This window comes from Scyliorhinus canicula, chromosome 18 (genome assembly GCF_902713615.1).
Source record: "Scyliorhinus canicula chromosome 18, sScyCan1.1, whole genome shotgun sequence".
NCBI lineage: Eukaryota > Metazoa > Chordata > Chondrichthyes > Carcharhiniformes > Scyliorhinidae > Scyliorhinus > Scyliorhinus canicula.
Window position 1 is genome coordinate 41,818,801 of NC_052163.1, and position 24,554 is coordinate 41,843,354.

General features: G+C 48.7%; 1 protein-coding gene across 1 annotated transcript in view; it reads left to right on the forward strand.

The window, feature by feature from the left end:
* nup85 (nucleoporin 85) overlaps positions 1–24,554 on the forward strand; it is a 75,325-nt gene that overhangs the window by 28,042 nt on the left and 22,729 nt on the right. Inside the window, exons 5-10 of the mRNA XM_038777161.1 lie at positions 1,468–1,511; positions 2,597–2,666; positions 3,103–3,224; positions 4,499–4,633; positions 17,530–17,652; positions 19,554–19,685. Of these exons, the coding sequence (XP_038633089.1) occupies positions 1,468–1,511; positions 2,597–2,666; positions 3,103–3,224; positions 4,499–4,633; positions 17,530–17,652; positions 19,554–19,685 (626 nt within the window). The remainder of the gene's footprint in view (positions 1–1,467; positions 1,512–2,596; positions 2,667–3,102; positions 3,225–4,498; positions 4,634–17,529; positions 17,653–19,553; positions 19,686–24,554) is intronic.

Below are 24,554 nucleotides of genomic sequence, written 5' to 3' on the forward strand. Positions count from 1 at the left end.
GGAAGAAGATAGAAAGGAACACGTACGTCAGGTAGAAGTGGTGAAAGAGGACAGAGATGGGAAGAGTGAGGTTGGAGACAAGGTTGACAGTTCACTATACAACTGGTATAGCTTTTTGAAATCGGGTTGTCATATCCACAACTGTAAGAAGTAACCAATACTCCAGACACCCTGTGTAGAAATAAATTCCTTATAGTAATCATAATCTTTATTAGTGCCATTAACACTGCAATGAGGTTACTGTGAAAATCCCCTAGACACCACACACAGTCCGGCGTCTGTTCAGGTACACTGAAGGAGAATTCAGAATGCCCAATTCATCTAACAAGCACGTCTTTTGGGACTTGTGAGAGGAAACCTGAGCACCCGGAGGAAATCCATGCAGACACGGGGTCTAATTCCTCTCCTCACTCTCTCGGTGAGAATTTTACATTGATGATCCTGTAATATGTTTTTTTCAAAAAGGTGCCCTGGAATATGTTGAGCATTTTCCATACCTTGGCAGCCACCTCTCTTAAAAGACCGCTATTGACTAGGAGACCCAACACTGGATAAGATGTGCCAGCTGAGCCTATTTCAAACCACGGCAACAAATATTTGGCAGCAAAGACTCCGCAATTCAACAAAAATCAAGAACAGTTGTTATTTTGTTGCTCTCCGATTGCAAATGACTAGGGTGATCCAAGCTGAGCACCACTTGTTCACCCTAATTCTTGTTGATTGTCAACTTTTTACCTTTGCTTCTCTTGGAATCATACAACTTATACTCGTATAGTGCCTTTAACGTAGCCAACATGCTAAACTAGAGCAATTAAGTATTGAAAAGGAACCATAGAAGGTGATATCAGGATAGATGACTGAAATGTTGGTCAAAGTCGTTGGTTTTTGGGACCACATTAAAGGAGGTGAACGAGACTGAGAGGCTCAGGAGGAAATTATGGAGCTCCGAGCCCATGCAGCTGAAGTAATACACCACAGATGGAGGCCATTTGGCTCATTGCACCCATGCCAGCTCTTTGAAAGCTATCCCAGTTTATTCAACTTCCCTGTTCTTTCCTTTCAAGTACTCAAATTCCTTTTGAACGTTATTATTGAATCTGCTTCCACCACCCTTTCAAACCTTGCTCTCCAGATCACATCAACTTCCTGTGTCACAAGGATTTTTCCTTCTCTTCCCTGGATATTTTGACCATCCTCTTAAATATTGCGTTCTCTGCTGGCCGATTCATGTGGAATTTTTGTAAGTCTCTTTTTAGACACTTTATCGAGCAGTTTCTGAGAGAGCTTACATACCACGACATTCCCCTGCATCAGTCATATACTTCAAAAAATCCACTTTCATCAGAGATCATCCCATTCAACTTGATCAGTCTTTGAATCCTTCTCTGCACTGTGTTCTGCGCCTATGTTTTGTGTGTCGGATGGTTTTAGTGAGTGGTATCTGCAATAACATTTTTCTTTTCTCAGTTCTCCCTGAGGATCGAGCCATATTAGAACAGTATGAAGATCAGGTACGAGAACACTCGAGCGCTGTTTAATTACTGTTTGGCTGGGCTGCAGATTGGGCTGAGGGGGAGGAGATTCCCAAGAATGCATGTCTATTGCTAATAGTTTTTTTTTTGTTGCACCAGGATTGCAAATTAGTTATTTTTACGATGTGAACAGCATTGATGATGCTGTTCTCTTTCAGTGATATGGGAACATTCAAGCTGTAAACTGTTGTGGGCAGAGGGAATATGGTTGCTTTCAGAAATTTTCACTAATTTACCTCAATTTTTTTCTCCTTTTCTAAAGATGCTTGCCCCTCACCAGGGTCTGTGGGTGCAGATCCTGAGCCACAGTTATTATAAGTAGTATCTTCAGCTCTCACCCACATATACTGTGTTTACTTGAGGCTGAAATATTGAGCACATTGCCATAATCTGGACTTTCATGCTCCCGATTCAGGATAGATCAACAACTGAGAGCCTGGTCAACTCAGCAAATTTTGAGTCTAAATCTTTGAGAGTGATGTGAATTTCTAAGAAACTCTGACCATATTAATTTAATTTGCCCTTCAGGGGAGGCTCATTCTGGGATCAGCCCCCAAGCTTTAACCAAGAACGGCAAAAAGTATACAAGTTAGTCTTCCTTAAAGCTGAAAAAAATTATTTGGTGAATAAAACATTGTAATTCAGACCAAACCCTCCCAGTGCTGGTACTGTGAGCCTTAGATACTGAGTAAAGCTCTCTCTATACTGCCCTCATCAAACACTCCCAGGAAACATACAGCACGGGGGTTACATATAGAGCAAAACTCCTACATTGTTCCCATCAAAAATGACCAGGGCAGGTCCAGCACGGGGTTGGTTTATACCATGGACACCTATTTTCTGGACGGAAGCTGTTCAAATTAATCTCCTACAGGAATCACCTCAGCCAGAAGATGAAGGAGACTTGCGTCTCTTTGGTCTTGACTGGATCTGAGCTCAGCTTCTGGATGTCTAGCTCACTGCAGTACCCAGGCCCTGTTTATTCTTACAGTAGTTTCAAATTTTGGAGTCGAGTGTGGTGTGCTGATTGAGGATAACAGCAGAGTTTCTTCTTTTGATGGCAGGTTTCAATTCTCTCTGCGATGGAACTGATCTGGAATCTCTGTGAAATCCTGTTCATCGAGGCAGCTCAAGGTGAGACTGGGAAGCTGCCTGTGTGACCCTGCAGTGCTCGGCCTGGTTGGATTTCACTTTATCTCTGTCTGTTTTGGGGATGTGGGTGACACTGACAAGGATCCATTAGTTAGCTATTTTCAGGCCAATCAATGACCGTGTGGAACTGGAGTGGCTCCAATTGCTTTACCTTGAAGAGCACCCATTAAACCTCTTGGGTTTTTATAACAAGCTGATACCTTCTTGGTGATTTTCGGGTGCCAGTCCACAAATTAACAATTTTACTGAACTCAATTTCACAACTTGTCCAGCTGGGGTTTGGCTTCAGAGCCTAATGGGTTGTTGTTGGTACAGTATCACAACCGACCATATGACTAAAATTAGTAGAAATAAAACACTAGTGCAGCCTTTCAACCATGATTTGTGGAAATACTAAAGGAGTAATGTTTGATTGCAGCTGGTTCTCTCATGTCACACCTTCTGGACTGGATCAGACTGCACATTTGCCAGGTGGATGCTATGGCTGATCAGATCATGGTTTCTGAAAACCCTGTGGAGCACCTGTACTACTGGAACGTGGTGAGTGATGACCTGCTGCTGCCTGGCCAACCACAACCCCTCCTTGCTGGAAGTGATAGTGGCTGGGGTTGTGGTTCCAAAGAATGAATTCCCAGTCCTAAAGCGCTGTCTGTATTACTGAGTCACGCTGGCCAGATCTGGTCCAGCCCCTATCTCAGATAGAACATAGAACATAGAACAGGACAGCACAGAACAGGCCCTTCGGCCCTCAATGTTGTGCCGAGCCATGATCACCCTACTCAAACCCACGTATCCACCCTATACCCGTAACCCAACAACCCCCCCCCCCCCCAACCTTACTTTTATTAGGACACTACGGGCAATTTAGCATGGCCAATCCACCTAACCCGCACATCTTTGGACTGTGGGAGGAAACCGGAGCACCCGGAGGAAACCCACGCACACAGGGGGAGGACGTGCAGACTCCACACAGACAGTGACCCAGCCGGGAATCGAACCTGGGACCCTGGAGCTGTGAAGCATTTATGCTAACCACCATGCTACCCTGCTGCCCCGGGGCACGATATGTTACCACGGTGCCTTGAGATAGTGAGAGGAATGAGGGGCTCAAGCCTCCTGTTTCTGATCATCTCTGGCACCCTGTGTTGAGAAGGGGCTGAAATTGTGAGTGTTTACTTGTGATGACCTCCATAGTTGGATGACCTGCTGAGACTGTCTAGTTTACATATGGCAAGTAGTCATTTGGAATGGTGCACTTTTCTGATCTTAGGCCATGACAACGGTTGGACAGGTCTCTGGTGACCTGCAGCGAATTTCAAGTGCCTGCCTTCACATAACGTGAAGTAATTACAGTCTGGTGGTTCTGATGAAGCTCTTTTTAAAACATAAATTTAGAGTACGCAATTCTTTTTTTTTCTAATGAAGGAGCAATTTAACATGGTCAATCCACCTACCCTGCTCATCTTTTTGAGTTGTGGGGGGCAAAGACCCACGCAGACATGGGGAGAATTTGCAAACTCCACATGGAGTGACCTGGGACCGTGATTGAACCCAGGTCCTCAGCGCCATGAGGCAGCAGCGCTAACCATTGTGCCACCCCTCTCTTGACTTAGAGCAGTACGCTCAGGTTTCTGGTGAGGGATGGTAGGGAGGGGGCATTGGTTCTGGCTCTGGGGGGGGGGAAGAAAGGGTTCGGCAGCACAGGAGGCGACTAAGGGCTGTTGTGAAGTACCTGCTCTCTCAGAGTTGGAGTATTTCTGAGTTGGAGAGGTTCAGGTCTGATTCTTGTGACATACTTGCTTTTGATTTGCTAGGTTACTGGCTACGTTCTACAAGGCCGATTGGCGGAGGCTCGACAGATGATGGCTAGGAAGGCTGTGACTGAACCTGCAAAAAGATCCATGTACAGATGTATGGAGGAACTGATGAGGACGTTTCCCACTTTCTCTGTAAGTTGCCACGTTGGTTTTCTTTGCTCCCTCCCCTTCTGTCATGATCTGAAGAAGCTAACTCGCTTTTGGGTAGAATTCTAGGGATCTTTTTAATACCCTGTCCTTCATGCTATATATATTTTGCCAGTTTTCTCTCTTTGGTGTCTGTGTGCTGAACTATATTTCTTCAAGCTCTGACTTTTGTCTGGTATTTCCTTTTAAGTGACCATTATTATAGAACATAGAACAGTACAGCACAGAACAGGCCCTTCGGCCCTCGATGTTGTGCCGAGCAATGATCACCCTACTCAAACCCACGTATCCACCCTATACCCGTAACCCAACAACCCCCCCCCCCCCCCCCCAACCTTACTTTTAGGACACTATGGGCAATTTAGCATGGCCAATCCACCTAACCCGCACATCTCTGGACTGTGGGAGGAAACCGGAGCCCCCGGAGGAAACCCACGCACACACGGGGAGGACGTGCAGACTCTGCACAGACAGTGACCCAGCCGGGAATCGAACCTGGGACCCTGGAGCTGTGAAGCATTTATGCTAACCACCATGCTACCGTGCTTCATGTGTCATTCTTAATCCTCCCTTAAGGGGGGTGGAGGTGGTATTGTTTGTAAAAAAAAAATAATTTTTATTGAAATTTTTACAAAATATAAACAATTCAACTCTATTAACAAAACAACCGCGGTAACACCCCAAGAACAATTCCCACCCAACTTCAAAAGCAACTACAAACAAGAGAAAAAAACAAAAGAGCACCCAACGACAAAAGGGAAAGAGGGAATACCCGCCACATCCCACAGACCCATGTACACAGTCGTCCGTCTCTCTCTCTCCTCCCCCCCCCCCCCCGGTTGCTGCTGCTGTCTGCCTATTTCCCTACTGTTCCGCCAGGAAGTCCAGGAAAGGCTGCCACCGCCTAAAGAACCCTTGTACTGATCCCCTCAGGGCAAATTTCACCTTCTCCAATTTAATGAACCCTGCCATATCATTGATCCAGGCCTCCACTCTTGGGGGCCTCGCATCCTTCCACTGAAGAAGAATCCTCCGCCGGGCTACTAGGGACGCAAAGGCCAGAACACCGGCCTCTTTCGCCTCCTGCACTCCCGGCTCCACTGCAACCCCAAAAATTGCGAGTCCCCAGCCTGGCTTGACCCTGGATCCCACCACCCTCGACACCGTCCTTGCTACCCCCTTCCAAAACTCCCCCAGCGCTGGGCATGCCCAAAACATATGGGCGTGGTTCGCTGGGCTCACCAAGCACACCTGTCCTCACCCCCGAAAAACCTACTCATCCTTGTCCCAGTCATGTGGGCCCTATGCAGCACCTTGAACTGTATGAGGCTAAGCCTCGCACAGGAAGAGGAGGAATTCACTCTCTCCAGGGCATCCGCCCACGTCCCCCCCTCAATCTCCTCAACCAGCTCCTCTTCCCATTTACCCTTCAGTTCCTCCACCGAGGCCTCGTCTACCTCCTGCATCACCCGGTATATGTCCGAAATCCTCCCTCCTCCAACCCACACCCCCGAGTGCAACCGATCCCGCACCCCTCGTGGGGGCAGCAAGGAGAACCCCTCCACCTGCTGCCTGGCAAACGCCCTCACCTGCATGTACCTGAACATGTTCCCCGGGGGAGCCCAAACTTCCCCTCTAACTCCCCCAAGCTCGTGAACCTCCCCTCCACAAACAGGTCCCTCAACCTCCTAATCCCTGCCCTGTGCCAGCCCAGGAATCCGCCATCAATGCTCCCTGGGGCAAACCGATGGTTCCCCCGTATCGGGGCCTCCATCGAGCCCCCCACTTCTCCCCTATGCCGTCTCCATTGCCCCCAAATTTTGAGGGTAGCCGCCACCACCGGGCTCGTGGTATACCTCGTTGGAGGGAGCGGCAACAACGCCGTTACCAGCGCCTCCAGGCTCGTACCCACACATGATGCCGCCTCCATCCTCTTCCATGCTGCCCCTTCCTCGTCCATTACCCACTTACGCACCATCGCTGTGCTGGCAGCCCAGTAGTACCCACAGAGGTTGGGCAACGCCAACCCCCCCCCCCCCCCATATCCCTGCCTCGTTCCAGGAACACTCTTCTCACCCTCGGAGTCCCATGCGCTCACACAAATCCCGTGATACTCCTGTTGACCCTCCTAAAAAAGACCTTCGGGATAAGGATGGGGAGGCACTGGAACAGGAACAAAAAACTCGGGAGCACCATCATCTTAACGGACTGCACCCTCCCCGCCAGTGACAGCGGTAACATATCCCACCTCTTAAACTCCTCCTCCATCTGCTCCACCAACCTTGTGAGGTTGAGCTTGTGCAGGGCCTCCCAGCCACCTGGACCCCTAGGTTCCTAAAGCTCTTCCCTGCCTGCTTCAATGGGAGCCTATCAATCCCCTCCTCTTGATCCCCCGGATGCAGCACAAACAACTTATACCCCGAGAAACCCCCGAATTCGCAAAGAATCCTCATCACCTCCGGCATCCCCCCCCCCACCGGGTCCACCACATACAGCAACAGGTCGTCCGCATACAGCGACACTCGATGCTCCTCCCCACCCCGCACCAGGCCCCTCCAGTTCCCTGACTCCCTCAATGCCATGGCCAGGGGCTTAATCGCCAACGCAAAGAGCAAGGGGGACAGGGGGCACCCCTGTCTCGTCCCCCGGTACAGCCGAAAGTACTCTGACCTCCTTCTATTTGTGGCTACACTCGCCATCGGGGCCTCATAGAGCAGCCTCACCCACCGGATAAACCCCTCCCCAAACCCAAACCTCTCCAACACCTCCCACAAATACTCCCACTCAACCCTATCAAAGGCCTTCTCCGCATCCATTGCCACCACTATCTCCGCCTCCCCTTCCATGGCCGGCATCATAATGACATTGAGGAGCCTACGCATGTTCGTATTCAACTGCCTTCCCTTCATAAACTCTGTCTGGTCCTCGTGAATGACCCCGGGCACGCAATTCTCTATTCTAATGGCCAGGATCTTTGCCAGCAGCTTAGCGTCGGCGTTCAGCAGCGAAATCGGCCTATATGACTCTCACTGCAGAGGGTCCTTGTCCCGCTTCAGGATCAAGGAAATCAGCACCTGTGACATAGTTGGGGCTCCCTGCCCTCCTCCCCTGCCGATTAGCTATACCCCATCCCCTGCCCACCACTGGCCAGCGTCCCCCGCTCTGCCAGTTTCTCACGGCGGCAACCCCCCCGGCACCCCCTGCGTCCTCCAGCTCCTTCCTGACCGGTTCAGCAGCAACCCGGTACCCCCCCCCCCCCCCCCCAAGGCGAGGACCCCTCCTAGCTGCGCCCCTCCCTCCATAGCACTCCCGTGAGCCAGCTAACTTCTGCTGACCCCGGCGACTCCCGCCCTACCTCCGACTCCTCCCCACGTGGGACTACCCCTCCTCCATCGTGCCCATCAATGGTCCCCTTCCCCCCCACCGCTCTTGCGCGGGAAAAGAAAACAGCCAGCAATGACCCGCACTTCTCAGCCCCGACCCCGCCCCCACCATCTCCCAGCGCGGGAAACCCGCAGAAACCCCGCGCTTTCGCCCTCCCCGGCCCCGCCTCCTCCAGGGCTACTCCCATTGTCAGTCCCCCCCACCAACTCCCCGTTTACCCCTCTGCCCGAACCCGTCCACCCGACCCCTGCAGAAAAACCCATATAGAAAAGATAAATCAACATCACCCCACCCACCCTAAGGCCAACCCGCATCTTACATTAAACCAAGCAAATACAAATACAGTATTATACAGCATCCCCCATCTTAGGCCTTCAGTTTGAGTCCAGTTTCTCGGCTTGCACAAAGGCCCATGCCTCCTCCGGGGAATCAAAATAATGGTGCCGATCCTTATAGGTGACCCACAGACGCGGCGGCTGCAACATGCCGAACTTCACACTCCGTCTATGGAGCACCGCCTTCGTCCGGTTAAATCCGGCCCTCCGCCTCGGCACCTCCGCACTCCAGTCCTGGAAGATCCGCACCTCCGTGTTCTCTCACTTGCTGCTCCGCTCCTTCTTGGCCCACCGGAGCACACACTCACGATCCACGAACCGATGAAACCGCACCAACACCGCCCACGGCGCCTCGTTCGGCTTGGGCCTCCTAGCCAGAATTCTGTGGGCCCCCTCTAACTCCAGGGGCCCCTGGAAGGACCCAGCCCCCATCAGTGAGTTTAACATAACCGCCACATAGGCCGCCAGGTCCGACCCCTCCAGCCCCTCCGTGAGGCCCAGGATCCGCAAATTCTTCCTCCTCGACCGGTTGTCCAGCTTCCCGAACCGCTCCTGCCATCTTTTATGGAGCGCCTCGTGCATCGCCACCTTCCCCGCCACGGCCACGACCTCATCCTCCCTTTCGGAGGCCTGCTGCTGCAGCTCCCGGATCGCAGCCCCCTGGGCTGTCTGGGTCTCCATCAGTTCCCTGTTGGTTACCTTCAGTGACTCCAGCAGCTCCAACTTAAGCTCCTGGAAGCAGCGCAGCAGAATCGCCTGCTGCTCCTGAGCCCACTGCCTCAGCTCCTCAAGGCCTCCGCCGGCCGCCATTTTGTCTTCCTTCCCCCGCTTTTTCGGGGGTGCTTTCTCTGGTTTTCTCCTTACCCCACTCCTGGTCCGGACCATAGGACCGTTGGGGTCGACTCCTGACCTCTTCCCGCATCGGGATTTGCCGCCACAGCTCCGTTGGGGACCCTGAAAAGCGCCCCAAGGTCCGTTCTCAGCGGGAGCTGCCGAATGTGCGGCTTAACTCCTCATTGCCGCCACCTAAAGTCCGTGGAGGAGGTATTGTTGCTGGACAAGTAATCCGGAGACCCAGGGTAATGCTCTTGGGACTTTTGTTTGAATCCTATCACAGCAGACGGTGGAATTTGCATTTACAAAAAATCTGCAGTTTAAAGTTTAATAATGACCATGAAACCCAACTGGTTCAGCACAGTAGCATGGTGGTTAGCACTGTGGCTTCACAACGCAGGGTCCCAGGTTCGGTTCCCAGCTGGCCACTGTCTGTGCGGAGTCTGCACATTCTCCCCGTGTCTGCGTGGGTTTCCTCCGGGTGCTCCGGTTTCCTCCCAAAAGACATGCTGTTAGGTAATTTGGACATTCTGAATTCTCCCTCTGTGCACCCGAACAGGTGCCGGAATATGGCGACTAGGGGCTTTTCACAGTGACTTCATTGCAATGTAAGCGTACTTGTGACAATAAAGAGTATTATTATTATTATTATTCTAATATCCCTTAAGAATTTTTTTCTTTAATAATCTTTATTGTCACAAGTAGGTTTACATTAACACTGCAATAACGTTACCGTGAAAAGTCCCTAGTTGCCACATTCCGGCGCCTGTTCGGGTACACTGAAGGAGAATTCAGAATGTCCAATTCACCTAACAGCACGTCTTTTGGGACTTGTGGGAGGAAACCGGAGCACCCGGAGGAAACTCACGCAGACACAGGGAGAACGTGCAGACTCGTGCACAACAGTGACCCAAACTGGGAATCGAGCCTGGGACCCTGAAATGAAAAAATGAAAATCGCTTATTGTCACGAGTAGGCTTCAATGAAGTTACTGTGAAAAGCCCCTAGTCGCCACATACCGGCGCCTGTCCGGGGAGGCTGGTACAGGAATCGAACCGTGCTGCTGGCCTGCCTGGGTCTGCTTTAAAAGCCAGTGATTTAGCCGAGTGAGCTAAACCAGCCCCTGGCATTGTGAAGCAACAATTCTAACCACTGTGCTACCGTGCCGCCCATAGAGAAAGAAATCTTATCTGACCTGGCTACATGTGAATCCAGAGCCACAGCAATATGGTTGATTCTGAAATAGCATAGCAAGCCAGTCAGTTGTATCACAATCGCTAGAAAGTCTTTAAGGGATGAAACTGGATGAACCAACTGGCATCAACATAGGCACCGGAACAATAAAGGAAAACACAGAATTGGAAGAGCTGTTCCACAGACTAGTCAAGCAACCGCCTGACATTGTCATATTCCCGGAAACATATATTACAGATAATGTCCCTGACATCACCATCCCTGGATATGTCTTGTCCCACCTGCAAAGTATGCAGTCCGGAGGGTGTTGCCCTGGGAGTCCTCAACATCAATTTCGGACCCCATGAATTATGGCATCAGGTCAAACCTCCTGCGGATTACCATGTGCTGCGCGCACACACACACACCCATCCCCCACCTTCACCAGCTATCAAATCATTACGCCTTCATGTTGAATGCCTGAGGAAGCACTGAGGGTGGAATGTACACTGGGAGGGGGACTTCAGTGCCTGTCCCCAAGAGTACAGTAAGAAGTCTTACAACACCAGGTTAAAGTCCAACAGGTTTGTTTCAAACACGAGCTTTCGGAGCACGGCTCCTTCTTCAGGTGAATGGAAAGGCTTGTTCCAGAAATGTTTATATAGACACAGTCAGAGATGCCCCGGAATGCGAGCACCTGCAGGCAATCAAATCATCAAAGATGCAGAGAGAGAGGTAACTCCAGGTTAAAGAGGTGTGAATTGTCCCAAGCCAGTTCAGTCGGTAGGCCTCTGCAAGTCCAGGCTTGTTGGTGGGGGCCGAATGTAATGCGACATGAATCCCAGATCCCGGTTGAGTCCGCATTCATGCGTGCGGAACTTAGCTATAAGTTTTTGCTCAGCAATTTTGCGTTGTCGCGTCTCCTGAAGGCCTCCTTGTAGAATGCTGACCCGGAGATCAGAGGCTGAATGTCCTTGACTGCTGAAGTGTTCCCCAACTGGAAGGGAACAGTCCTGCCTGTTGATAGTCGCACGATGCCCGTTTATTCGTTGTCGCAGTGTCTGCATGGTCTCGCCAATGTACCACGCTTCGGGACATCCTTTCCTGCAGCGTATGAGGTAGACTACATTGGTCGAGTCGCACGAGTATGCGCCGCGTACCTGGTGGGTGGTGTTTCCACGTGTAATGGTGGTGTCCATGTCGATGATCTGGCATGTCTTGCAGAGATTACCCTGGCAGGGTTTTGTGGTGTTGTGGTTGCTGTTCTGAAGGCTGGGTAATTTGCTGCAAACAATGGTTTGTTTGAGGTTGCGCGGTTGTTTGAAGGCCAGTAGTGGGGGTGTGGGGATGACCTTGGCAAGATGTCCATCCTCGCTGATGATGTGTTGGAGGCTGCGAAGAAGATGTCGTAGTTTCTCCGCCCCAGGAAAGTACTGGACGACGAAGGGTACTCTGTCAGTGGTGTCCCGTGTTTGTCTTCTGAGGAGGTCGGTGCGGTTTTTTTGCTGTGGCGCGGTGGAACTGTCGATCAATGAGTCGAGCGCCATATCCCGTTCGTACGAGGGCATCTTTCAGCATCTGTAGGTGTCTGTTGCGCTCCTCCTTGTCTGAGCAGATCCTGTGTATACGGAGGGCTTGTCCATAGGGGATGGCTTCTTTAATGTGTTTCGGGTGAAAGCTGGAGAAGTGGAGCATCGTGAGATTATCTGTGGGCTTGCGGTAAAGCGAGGTGCTGAGGTGACCGTCCTTGATGGAGACGAGTGTGTCCAAGAATGGAACTGAATTTGGAGAATAGTCCATGGTGAGTTTGATGGTGGGATGGAACTTATTGATGTCATCGTGTAGTCGTTTCAGTGATGTCTCGCCGTGGGTCCAAAGGAAAAAAATGTCATCGATGTATCTGGTGTATAGCATCGGTTGAAAGTCCTGTGTGGTGAGGAAGTCCTGTTCAAACTTGTGCATGGGGACTTGTGTCCCCAAGAGTGACTGGGCTGTCTGAGTCTTAACGGTCTGTTGTGCACGGTGAGGAAAGAACATACTTTTACAAAATTTTGAAAATAAATTTAGAGTGCCCAATTCATTTTTTCCAATGAAGGGGCAATTTAGTGTGGCCAATCCATCTACCCTGCACATCTTTGGGTTGTGGGGGCGAAACCCACGCAAACACAGGGAGAATGTGCAGGGAAGAACATACTTGACGTCCTCTCACCAGTCTGCCTGTCATAGATGCATCTGCCTATTACAATATTGGTAGGAATGACCATCGCATAGTCCTTGTGGAGACACAGTCCTGTTTTAAGATTGAGGATATCTGCGAAGAAAATGTAATCTAGTTGCATGGCAAACACCCCATTCTGCCATTACCAGTGAGTCAGTGAATCAACCCTGGCTCAATGAAGAGTGCAGGAGGGCAAACCAGGATCAGCACACCAGGCATTCCTAAAAATGAGGTGTCAAACTGGTGACATTACAACACAGGACTGCTTGCATGCCAAACAGCAAGTGATGGACAGAGCTCAGCGATCCCAGAGCCAATGGGTCAGATCAAAACTCTGCAGTCTTGCAACATCTAGTCACGCATGATGCGGGACAATTAAACAACTCAGTGGAAAATCAGACCAGCATATCAGTTCCTGTCTTCATCGCCTACAGGCTCGTGCACCAACCTGGATTAGCAGGGCAGTGATCAATGCTCCTTCTTTAAAATTCATCGCTGTTTCGGCCAGCATTTACTGCCCATTCCAATTTGCCCTTAAGAAGGTGGTGAGCTGCCTTCTTGAACTGCTGCAGTCCATGTGGTGTAGGTGCAGCCACCGTGCTGTTAGGGAGGGAGTTCCAGGATTTTAACCTAGTGATAGTGAAGGAACAGTAAAAATGTCCCACGTCGGGGTTCCGGATATGGCGAAGAGCAGGGATTGAGAGGATGGGGGATATGTTTATAGAGGGGAGCTTTCCGAGTATGAGGGCGCTGGAGGAGAAGTTTGGGTTGGCGAGGGGAAACAAATTTGGGTATCTGCAGGTGCGGAACTTCCTACATAAACAGGTGTCAACCTTCCCGCTCCTACCGCTAAGGGGGATTCAGGACAGGGTAGTTTCCAGAGGGTGGGTAGGAGAAGGGAGCGGCTCGGACATTTACAAGGAACTTATGGATGCAGACTGAAGAGCTGAAGCACAAGTGGGAGGAGGAGCTGGGAGGAGAGATAGAGGATGGTCTATGGGCGGATGCGTTGAGTAGAATCAACGCATCCGCAACACGAGCCAGGCTCAGCCTGATACAATTTAAGGTAATTCACCGGGCTCACATGACAGTGGCCCGGATGGGCAGGTTCTTTGGGGTGGAAGATAGGTGTGCAAAATGTGCGGGAGGACCAGCGAACCATGTCCACATGTTCTGGGCATGTTCGAAGCTTAGGGGATTTTGGCAGGAGGTTGCAGATGTCACGTCTATGGTGTTAAAGACAAGGGTGGCACTGAGTCCAGAGGTGGCGATTTTTGCCGTGGCGGAAGACCTGGGAATCCAGGAGGAGAAAGAGGCAGACGTTCTGGCCTTTGCTTCCCTGGTAGCCCGGAGGCGGATACTATTAGCTTGGAGGGACTCAAAGCCCCCGAAGTCGGAGACCTGGCTATCGGACATGGCTAGCTTTCTCTGTTTGGAGAAAATCAAGTTTGCCTTGAGAGGGTCACTGTTATGGTTTGCCCGGAAGTGGCAACCGTTCGTTGACTTCTTCGTGGAAAATTAATCGTCAGCAGAAGGAGGGTGGGGGAGGGGGGTTAGTTTAGCTTAGAGTAGGGGGTTAATAAAGGTGGGTCTGTAAGGGAGGGACATGGCTTTTGCACTATGTTTATAGTTTCATGTACATTGTTTATTGTGTTGTTGTAATACCAAAAAATACCGTCATAAAATGTTTATTACAAAAAATGTCCAAGCTAGGATGGTGGGTGGTTTGGAGGGGAACTTTCAGATGGTAGTGTTCCCATGTGTATGCTTCCCATATCTTTCGAGATGCTAATGGTCAAGAGGCTGGAAGATGCTGTTTAAGGAGCCTTGGCGAGTTCCTGCAGTGCATCTTGTAAATGGTATAGAGGGGTGAATGTTTGTGGAAAGGGTGCCAATCCAGCAGGCTGCTTTGTCCTGGGTGGTGTTTGGCTTCTTCAGTGTTGTTGGAGCAGCACTCATCCAGGCAAGTGGAGTGTATTCCATCACACTCCTGACTTGTGTCTTGTAGATATTGGGCCTGCTTTGTGGGGAGTCAGGTGAGTTACGTGCCATAGGATTCTTGGCTTCTGACCTGCTCTTGTAGCCACAGGTTTATATGGCTAGTCCAGTTCAGTTTGTAGTCAATGGTAACACCCAGGATGTTGATGGAAATGTCATGGGTGATTCTCTCTTGTTGAAGATGGTCATTGTCTGACACTTGCGTGTCACGTCAGCCCAAGCCTGGATATTGTCCAGGTCTTGCTGTATTTGGACATGGGCTGCTCAGTATCCCAGGAGTCACAAATGCTGTTGAACATCATGCAATCATCAGCAAATATCCCCATTTCTTTTGTTTTAATATAAATTTAGAGTACCCAATTCATTTTTCCAAATTAAGTGGCAATTTAGCGTGGCCAATGCAGCTACCATGCCCAACTTTGGGTTGTGGGAGCGAAACCCACACAAACACGGGGAGAAATGTGCAAACTCCACACAAACAGTGACCCAGAGCCAGGATCGAACCTGGGACCTCAGCGCCGTGAGGCAGCAGTGCTAACCACTGCGCACCGTGCTGCCCTGATATCCCCATTTCTGACCTTGTGATGAAAGGGAAGTCATTGGCGATGCAACTGAAGATGGTTGGGCCGAAGACAATACCCTGAGGAACTCCTGCAATGATGTCCTTTTAAAAAAATGTAGAGTTTTTTTCTAATTAAGGAGCAATTTGGTGTGGCCAATCTACCTACCCTGTGCATCTTTGGGTTTGTTGGGGGGGGGGGGGGGGGGGGGGGGGGAGACCCCCGCAGACACTGAAAGAATGTGCAAACTCCACACGGACAATGATCGAACCCGCGTCCTCGGCGCCATGAGGCAGCAGTGCTAACCACTGCGCCACCCTGCAATGATGTCCTGGTATTGAGATGATTTGCCTCCAACAACCTCAACAATCTTCATTTGTGCTAGTTATATCTCCAATCAGTGGAGGTATTTCCCCCGGATTCCCATTGACTCTACTTTTGCTAGGACCCCTTGATACCACACTCGGTCAAATGCTGCCTTGATGTCAAGGGCAGTCACTCTCACCTCACCGTTGGAAATTAGCTCTTTTGTCTATGTTTGGACCAAGGCTATACTGAGACCAGGGGCTGAGTGGCCCAGGTAGAAGCCAAATTGAGTGTTAGTGAGGTGGTTAATGCGAAGCAAGTGCCTCTTGATAACACTGCTGATAACCCTCCCATCATTTTACTGATGATCGAGAGTAGATTGATGTAGAGGTAATTGGCCGGTTTGGATTTGTCCTGCTTCTTGTGTACAGGACATACCGGGGCAATTTACCACATTACTGGGAAGATGCCAGAGTTCTAGCTATATTGGAATAGCTTGGTTAGGGGCGTGGCAAGATCTGCAGCACAAGTCTTCAGTACTATTGCCAGAATATTGTCAGGGCTCCATCCTTGCTGATTTATTCCCAACATCTCCCTCGGTTTGGAGTGCTGATAGCAATTGTCCCATCCCAGTTGCCATTCCTCAGTTAAAACTGATGAATCTGAAAGATTATACACTTACTCTTGCTGTGTGCCTCGGTTGATGCAGTTTTTTTGTATAGAATAAGAGACTGAATGAACTCGCTATACAGGCAAATGTTACTGCAATAGTCAAAGGAAACTTTCATCCCATCAACCTGAGGTTCAATTTCTGTCCACGCTTTGAAAGGGCGGAGTCCAAACTAGTCTCCTCACTCCTTCACTTGCTGACCTGTGTTGTGACATCAAGAAGGAGGGAGTGCTGAATCGAGGGAAATGAGGGCAGTGAGGTGGGTGAGTTGGTTTTCTGTGCTGTCGAGCAGTTTTCAGGTGCTGTGTACAGCACGAGTGCCCACCTGAGCACCACATCTAATCCTGCCCTGAAACCCAGGCAATCTGGTCCTAGTTGAGCTTATGAGTGCTTTGTCATGTCAGAATTCTGTAGACTAGTGGGGGTTTTGGAAAGAGTAAATCTAAGTTCTGTTTTCTCCATTTTAAATTATCCGGAAACGGAATACTCCGGTCTTAGTATGAATTACTTCAGATGTGGCTTTGAGGCACAACTGCATAGCTCACAAGAAAAGCGTTGTGGGCCCCTCATTGTCTCCCTTCCACCCAGGTTTTGTGACGAGACTTGTGAAAGGTAGGGAAATTGAGCAGTAACCGGGCTGACGTTTTCGCTCTTCGCAACTCGGGCCGATTGTAATACTGCCATCCCAGATAAAATCAGCTGACCCATGAAATAAAATGAAAATGAGAATCGCTTATTGTCCAAAGTAGGCTTCAAATGAAGTTACTGTGAAAAGCCCCTAGTCGCCAAATTCCAGCGCCTGTTCGGGGAGGCTGGTACGGGAATTGAACCGTGCTGCTGGCCTGCCCTGGTCTACTTTCAAAGCCAGTGATTTAGCCCTGTGCTAAACCAGCCCCTAACAGGACATTCACTATCACTAACAGGGCATTCAATTTGGGACCTAGGCTCTTTGATTTGGTTGAGCTATTGCCTTTTCTCAGAACCAGTAATGTTTTCATTCACATGAACCTAATGCTCAAGATCAAATATTTTCTGTCCTGTAACTGTCTGATATATTTTTTTGAAATAAATTAGAATATCCAATTTGTTTTTTCTGATTAAGTGGCAATTTAGCGTGGCCAATCCACCTAGTCTGCACATCTTTGCGTTGTGGGGGTGAAACCCACGTAAACACCGGGAGAATGTGCAAACTCCACATAGACAGTGACCCAGAGCCAGGATTGAACCTGGGATCTCGGCGCCGTGAGGCTGCAGGGCTAACCCACAGTGCCACTGTGCTGCCCTACTATCTGATATCTTAATAGTTATTAGGGTAAAGACATTTTCTGTGGAAATGTTACTGCCTGTATGTGAATATTGAACACTTTTGTGCTTTCATGAAGTTCTGCTTTCCCTCACTTTAGCAAGCCAATAATCAGACGATAACAGAGTTTGAATTGAAATGGCGGCACTGGCAGGAGGAATGTGAGCGATGCCTGAAAGAGGGAACATTTGCATCCAATGGTGACCTCCTGCTAATTTGTCGGGTAAGAAAGAAGGCTGCTGAACTCCAATTCAGCCATATCCTGGCCTGTAAAGTAGAACTCTTTTTCTGAGAATTTTGGAACTCTCGCTGTCAGTATATTAATAATAAAGAAGCCAACAAGAACACCTGCTCTCAGCAGCATGCCTATTGTGGAGCTCTCACAGACCCATAGAACACTTAAACCTTTTTGGAATGGGAAAAAGCCATTAGCATCAGCACCTGCTCATCAAATCCCTCACTTCGTACCTATCTCTGCCCTCTTCCCTATGGCCACATGGCACACATTACCCTTTTATCCCAGTAGAAATGCTAATTAGCTATCATTGATCCCAACTCCCTTTCATCCTAGTTGTAAATAAACGGTTTACAGCAAAACTGTTTTCAACCCGATACAAACAGTGCCTTTCTGGGACTTTGGGAGACCCTACTCATGGCAAACTCAGACTGTTCCTGACATTGTCTTTAAGCCTAAGTACCTTGCACCTTCTCAGTAAAACCATTTAAGCATTCCTTTCATTGCTAACCATCAAATCACCCAGGGGTACTGTCAACAGACTGCAGCCCCCCCCCCCCCCCCCCCCCCCCCCCGGGAGAGGGTGCAACAAGGGTTCTTTTAGACAAATTAGTGGGAATATGCTATATGGAGAGATTGAGTACTCTGGGTCTGAATTCCCTAGAGTTTGGAAGATTAAGAGATAATCTCATTGAAACCAATAACATTTATTAAAAGGCTTGATGGAGTAGACAGTGCAAGGATATTTTTCCTGGTTGGGAAATTTAGAACATGGGTCACAGTCTTAACTAAAGGGTCAACCAATTTAGACTGAGATGAGGAGAAATTTCTTCACTCAAAGAGTTGTGAACCATTGGAATTTATTACTTCAGAGCACCATGAATGCTCAGTCATTAACTATACACAAGTCACAGACCAATAGCTTTTTAGATACCAAGGAAAACGAGGAACATGTACAGAAAACTATAGCTGAGGTGGAAGATCAGCCATGATTTTATTGAATTTGGAGCAGGCTCAAAGGGCTGAATGGTTTGGTCCTGCTCCTATTTCTTCTTAAAATTTCACTTGCACCATTACGTGGATCTTATTTTCTAAGGAAAATAAAGTACAATGTCCAATTTCTTTAATATTTCCACCAGTATGTGTGAGTACCTAATGGCTTACACATCTAATAATCTTCCTGGATCAAAGACTGGTGCATGGAGCTGAAAAATACATCAGCCATGATCTGATTGAAGATAGAACAAAATGGTCTGCCCCTATTCTTGTCTTTAGGCAATTGTATACAGATTCAGTAGAATCAGGATGGAGAATTTTCTTGAACACTGGTCTCGACACCACACCTAACTCTGTATTTACCCACCAAGGCAATCCTCTGATTATTCATAAAGAACAATACATACAGGAGGGCTGGTTTGCCCAAGTTGCTTATCCATGGAAGCTATACAACATTCCTCATTACAACTACCTCTTGAATGATTGAAATGTTTTTACTTCCATGCCCCACCCAGAGACCATTCCAGATGCGACCATGCTGTGAAGAAGTCCTTGCCTTACCTTTCACTTTAAAGTGTGCTGGTAGCTGTTGCCATAAGTGTTAATATCTTGCAATCACAGATTGTTCAAATTGGTTGGAACAGATGGAAAGGCCTTTCAGAAATGATCAAAACATTAAGTTTGGTGTCTTTTCACTTGTGCTATTTGGTGTGGCAGTTAACAGTAAGAACACCAACTGATCCCCTTGCTACTTCACTCTGGATAACTGTGGCGCACCCAATTAACATAGCCAGTTGTTACTGCTTTCCTTGCTGAGCTTGATTATTTGGCACATGAAATATTTGTGACATGACTGTTTTAAATAGCCCACTCAATTTCTGTTCCCTTCTTAGATCCTAGCAGGTGATGGGGATGCAGTGTGTGAAAAAATTGATCTTTTATCTACCTGGTACCACCTCATGGTCAGCAAGCTATTGTACAGTCACCCAACTGTAAAACCCACTGACCTTTATCAATACGCTGAGGTAAGAAAGCTTTCAGAGAACTTGTCACCACACAGCTTATCCATCAAAATAGTGTGGATTATCATTTGGTACGGTGGTGGAATTATTAAGATCCCAGATGAGAACCCAACAGTTTTTCAATTTGTAAAACTGTGAGGAAAGGATACTTTACCCCAGGTGCAATGCCTTTGACCAATAGCTATCTTTTATGTTAAAACAAACTTTAATTTAAACACAGAATCAATCACATTAGCAAAGTAACAGTTTTGCAGTTAACAGCTCAAACAGTTCTTAAATAAAAGGAAAAGCTTTAACTTACTTCCTACACCAGCAACTGTATATATTCCAATTAAACAAACCAGTATAGTTCAAAGATCACTTATAAATAAAGTTATCAATCAGGGTTACTTGCTTTTCTCTGTGCAAAGATCTTGGACAGAACCTTTTGGGGGCCACCTGAAGCCCTATCTTGTCAGACTAAAATCCTATGGCAAACTGTAAAACCACAGGTGGACCTGGCTCTATCTCTTAATTATATCATAAGGCATTCCTCAGTCACCTCTTATTCAGGACTAAGCACCATCCTTCATAAATTATCTACACCCTGGGGATCCTTCAAAATCAAAACCATGTTCAATTAGCCATCTATCTGAAAACAAGTAAATAGTTAAAACCAATGATGACCTAACTTTTGGGACCCCTTATTCATAGTTTTAGCAGACATACTGTCTGTATGTAGCTTAAACCAGATTTTTAATATCCATTGACTCTGTCTAGACCTCCCGCTGTCTTGGAAAAGCAGGCAACATAATCAATTCTCTCTTCCAACCTCTTCTATCGGGCAGAAGATACAAAAGTCTGAGATCGCACAATAACAGATTCAAAAACACCTTCTTCCCTGCAGTTACCAGACTCCTGAATGACCCTCTTATGGACTGAACTGATCTCTCTACGTATCTTTACTGTGTAGCACTTCACTCCGTATGCTTCACCCATTAGCTTTATCGTGTATTTACATTTTGTATTTATTGTATGTCCTTTGTCTTTCATGTATGGAATGATCTGCATGGATTGTACGCAGAACAATACTTTTCATTGTACATCTATACACGCGGCAAATCTAAATCTAAAATTACATTACTGCAACAACTAGAAATCATAGTATATAACAATTTCTTACATTCATCATGGAATCCATTCAGACTCTCGCTCCCTGAACCTGGTACACAATGTAAAAGAGAGGTTCAAGTGTATTTTGTAGTCATTGGGCGGCATGGGCTAGGCACCAACCTTTAACCTTGATTTCAATTTGGACAGATTAAAGAGTCGGCAAAATTAACAGGAAACATTGAAGATACTGAACATGTCAGTCTGAAATTGGTTGTGTACTATGGCATCTGATGGTGATTGCTTAGACGGTGCGTTGCCCTGTTTGTAACACTGTGCTGTACCTGTCCTGGGGAGTGTTTGTTGGGGACAGTGTAGAGGAAGCTTTACTCTGTATCTAACCCCGTGTAGTAACTATCCTGGGAATGTTTGACGGAATTATGAAGTGCTTGACAGAGAAGTTGCTAAATTCCTGAAATTGGCTGTGGTGTTCTAATACTCCAAGTTAATTGCAACATGCTTTGTGTTGTTGGAGATATTTCAGGAGATCTTTCCTTAAATTGCAAAAGTTGAGTAAATTGTCAAATCTCAAGGCTAACCCAAATAATATAATTGTATTGCAAGCACACTTTTGTTTGAGCAGGTCAGTTTTTGAGTGCTGCCAGCTGCACTTGGCTGGTGTTTGTGAATAATCTGGTATCACTGGGCACAGTTGTTGCCACTCCACTGGCTCAGTCAAATTGCTCTGTTACTTCCTCTTTGGTTCCTCCTAAAACTGAGGTACAACATCGTACTCACTGTGCACTCGTCAAAGTTGGATAGTGTAATCATGGTTGTCAAATGGGAATAGATTTTAGGTGGAAGTACAGACTGAAGGAGGTTAAAAGTATTATAGTTCTGAGGTCCCAGGGAAAAATGAGTTTCAAGTGCCAAGTATTGATTTTAAGAGCATTTAGGAAGGAGGAATTGTATGTTGGACTGAGTATTTGTAGGAGGAGGCATTTCTCCTCTCAGAGGGTTATGAATTTTTGGAAATCCTTGCCAAGGAGAGATGCGGGGGCAAAGTCCTTATGTATATTTAAGGCTAACTTAGTTAGATTCTTGATCTGTAATGAAATTAAGGTTACGGAGAAGGGCAGGAAAGTTGACGCGAGGAATGTTGGATCATCCATGGCCTACTCTTGTTCATATTTTTTATGGTCTTAATAATAGCTTATTGTCACAAGTAGGCTTCAATGAGGTTACTGTGAAAAGCCACTCGTCGCCACATTACGGCGCCTGTTCAGGGAGGCTGGTATGGGAATTGCATTACAAGCCAGCTGTTTAGGGCAGCATGGTAGCACAAGTGGATAGCACTGTGGCTTCACAGCGCCAGAGTCCCAGGTTCGATTCCCCACTTGGTCACTGTCTGTGCGGAGTCTGCACGTTCTCCGTGTCTGCTTGGGTTTCCTCCGGGTGCTCCGGTTTCCTCCCACAGTCCAAAGACGTGCAGGTTAGGTGGATTGGCCATGATAAATTGCCCTTAGTGTCCAAAATGGTTAGGAGGGGTTATTGGGTTATGGGGATATGGTGGGAGTGAGGGCTTAAGTGGGTCGGTGCAAACTCTTTTTTCTTAAAAATAATTTTTATTGGAATTTTTTACAGAAAATATAACAACAAACAATGAAAAGAAACAATAAAACACCATAATAACTGTAACACCCCCAAGACCGTATCAACACATGTATCACACACCCCCCACCCCCCAAACCCAGTAAGCAACAAGAGAACTTAAAAATAAATTAAAATTAAATAAGCAAACGCAGTCAGCGTCCTCCATCTGCTCCACAAGCCTGGTAAAATTAAGCTTATGGAGAGTCCCCCAACTCCTGGCCACCTGCACCCCCAGGTATCTGGAACTCTTCACTGCCCTCTTAAATGGGAGCCTCCCAATTCCCTCCTCCTGATCACCCGGGTGTACTACAAATACCTCACTCTTGCCTAGATTTAACTTATAGCCCGAGAAGCTCCCAAACTCAGCCAACAGCTCCATCACCCCCGGCATTCCCCCCCTCTGGGTCTGCCACATACAACAGCAGGTCGTCCGCATACAGCGATACCCTATGTTCTTTCCCACCCCGCACCAGGCCCCTCCACCTCCCCGACTCCCTCAGCGCCAAAGCCAGAGGTTCTATCGCCAGTGCAAAGAGCAAGGGGGACAGGGGGCACCCCTGCCTGATCCCACGGTAGAGCCTGAAGTACTCTGATCTCCTTCCATTGGTAACTACACTCGCCATCGGGGCCTCATAGAGCAACTTCACCCATTTGATGAACCCCTCCCCGAATCTGAACCGCTCCAGCACCTCCCACAGGTACCCCCACTCAACTCTATCAAACGCCTTCTCTGCATCCAGCGCCACCACTATCTCCGCCTATCTCCACCGCCGGCATCATAATAACATTTAACAATCTCTGCACATTCATGTTGAGCTGCCGTCCCTTGACAAATCCTGCCTGATCCTCGTGTATCACCCCTGGCACACAGTCCTCTATCCTGGTGGCCAGGATCTTCGCCAGCAACTTAGCGTCAACATTGAGGAGTGAGATTGGCCTGCATGATCCACACTGCAAGGGGTCCTTATCCCGCTTCAGGATCAGAGAGATCAGCGCCCGCGACATCGTCGGGGGCAAAGGCCCCCCCCCCCCCCCCCCCCCCCCCCCACCCCCACATGCCTCATTGAAGGCTCGCACCAACAGGGGGCCCACCAGATCCGCATACTTTTTATAGAATTCCACCGGGAACCCATCCGGCCCCGGCGCCTTACTTGACTGCATTTGACCAATCCCCCTGACTAGCTCCTCCAACTCTATCGGCGCCCCTAGCCCCTCCACCAGCTCCTCTTGCACCTTTGGGAAACGTAGCTTATTCATGAAGCTCTCTATCCCATCCCATCCCCCATCGGTGGCTCCGACCGGTACAGTTCCTCGTAGAAGTCCCTAAAGACCCTGTTCACCTCTGCCCCCTTCTGCACCACATTCCCACCCTTATCTGTCACTCCACCAATTTCCCTAGCCGCATCTCGCCTACGGAGCTCATGCGCCAACATCCTGCTTGCCTTCTCCCCATACTCATATATCGCGCCTTGCGCCCTCCACTGTGCCTCCGCCTTTCTGGTGGTCAACAAGTCGAACTTGGCCTGCAAACTACGCCGTTCCCCCAGCAACCCCTCCTTCAGTGCCTCCGCGTACCTCCTATCCACATCCAGGAGCTCCCCCACCAGTCTTTCCCTCTCCCCCCTCTCCCTCCTTCCCCTATGGGCCCGGATGGAAATCAGCTCCCCCCGGATCACTGCTTTCAGAGCCTCCCGGACCTCCCCCGTGTCGTTGGTCTCAAGATACCCCTCGATACTTCCCCGGACCCTCCTACACACTTCCTCATCAGCCAGCATCCCCACATCCAGGTGCCACAGCGGGCGCTGGTCCCGCGCCTCCCCCATCTCCAGATCGACCCAGTGCGGAGCATGGTCTGAAATTGCTATGGCCAAATACGCGGCATCCTGCACCTTCGGGATCAATCCCCTGCTCAGGACGAAAAAATCTATTCGGGAGTAAACCCTATGGACATGGGAGAAAAAGGAAAACTCCCGTGCCCTCGGCCTCCCAAACCTCCAGGGATCCACCCCTCCCATCTGGTCCATAAACCCCCTCAGCACCTTCGCTGCCGCCGGTCTCCTACCCGTCCTTGAACTGGACCGGTCCAGTGGGGGATCTAGCTCTGTGTTAAAATCTCCCCCATGATCAGGC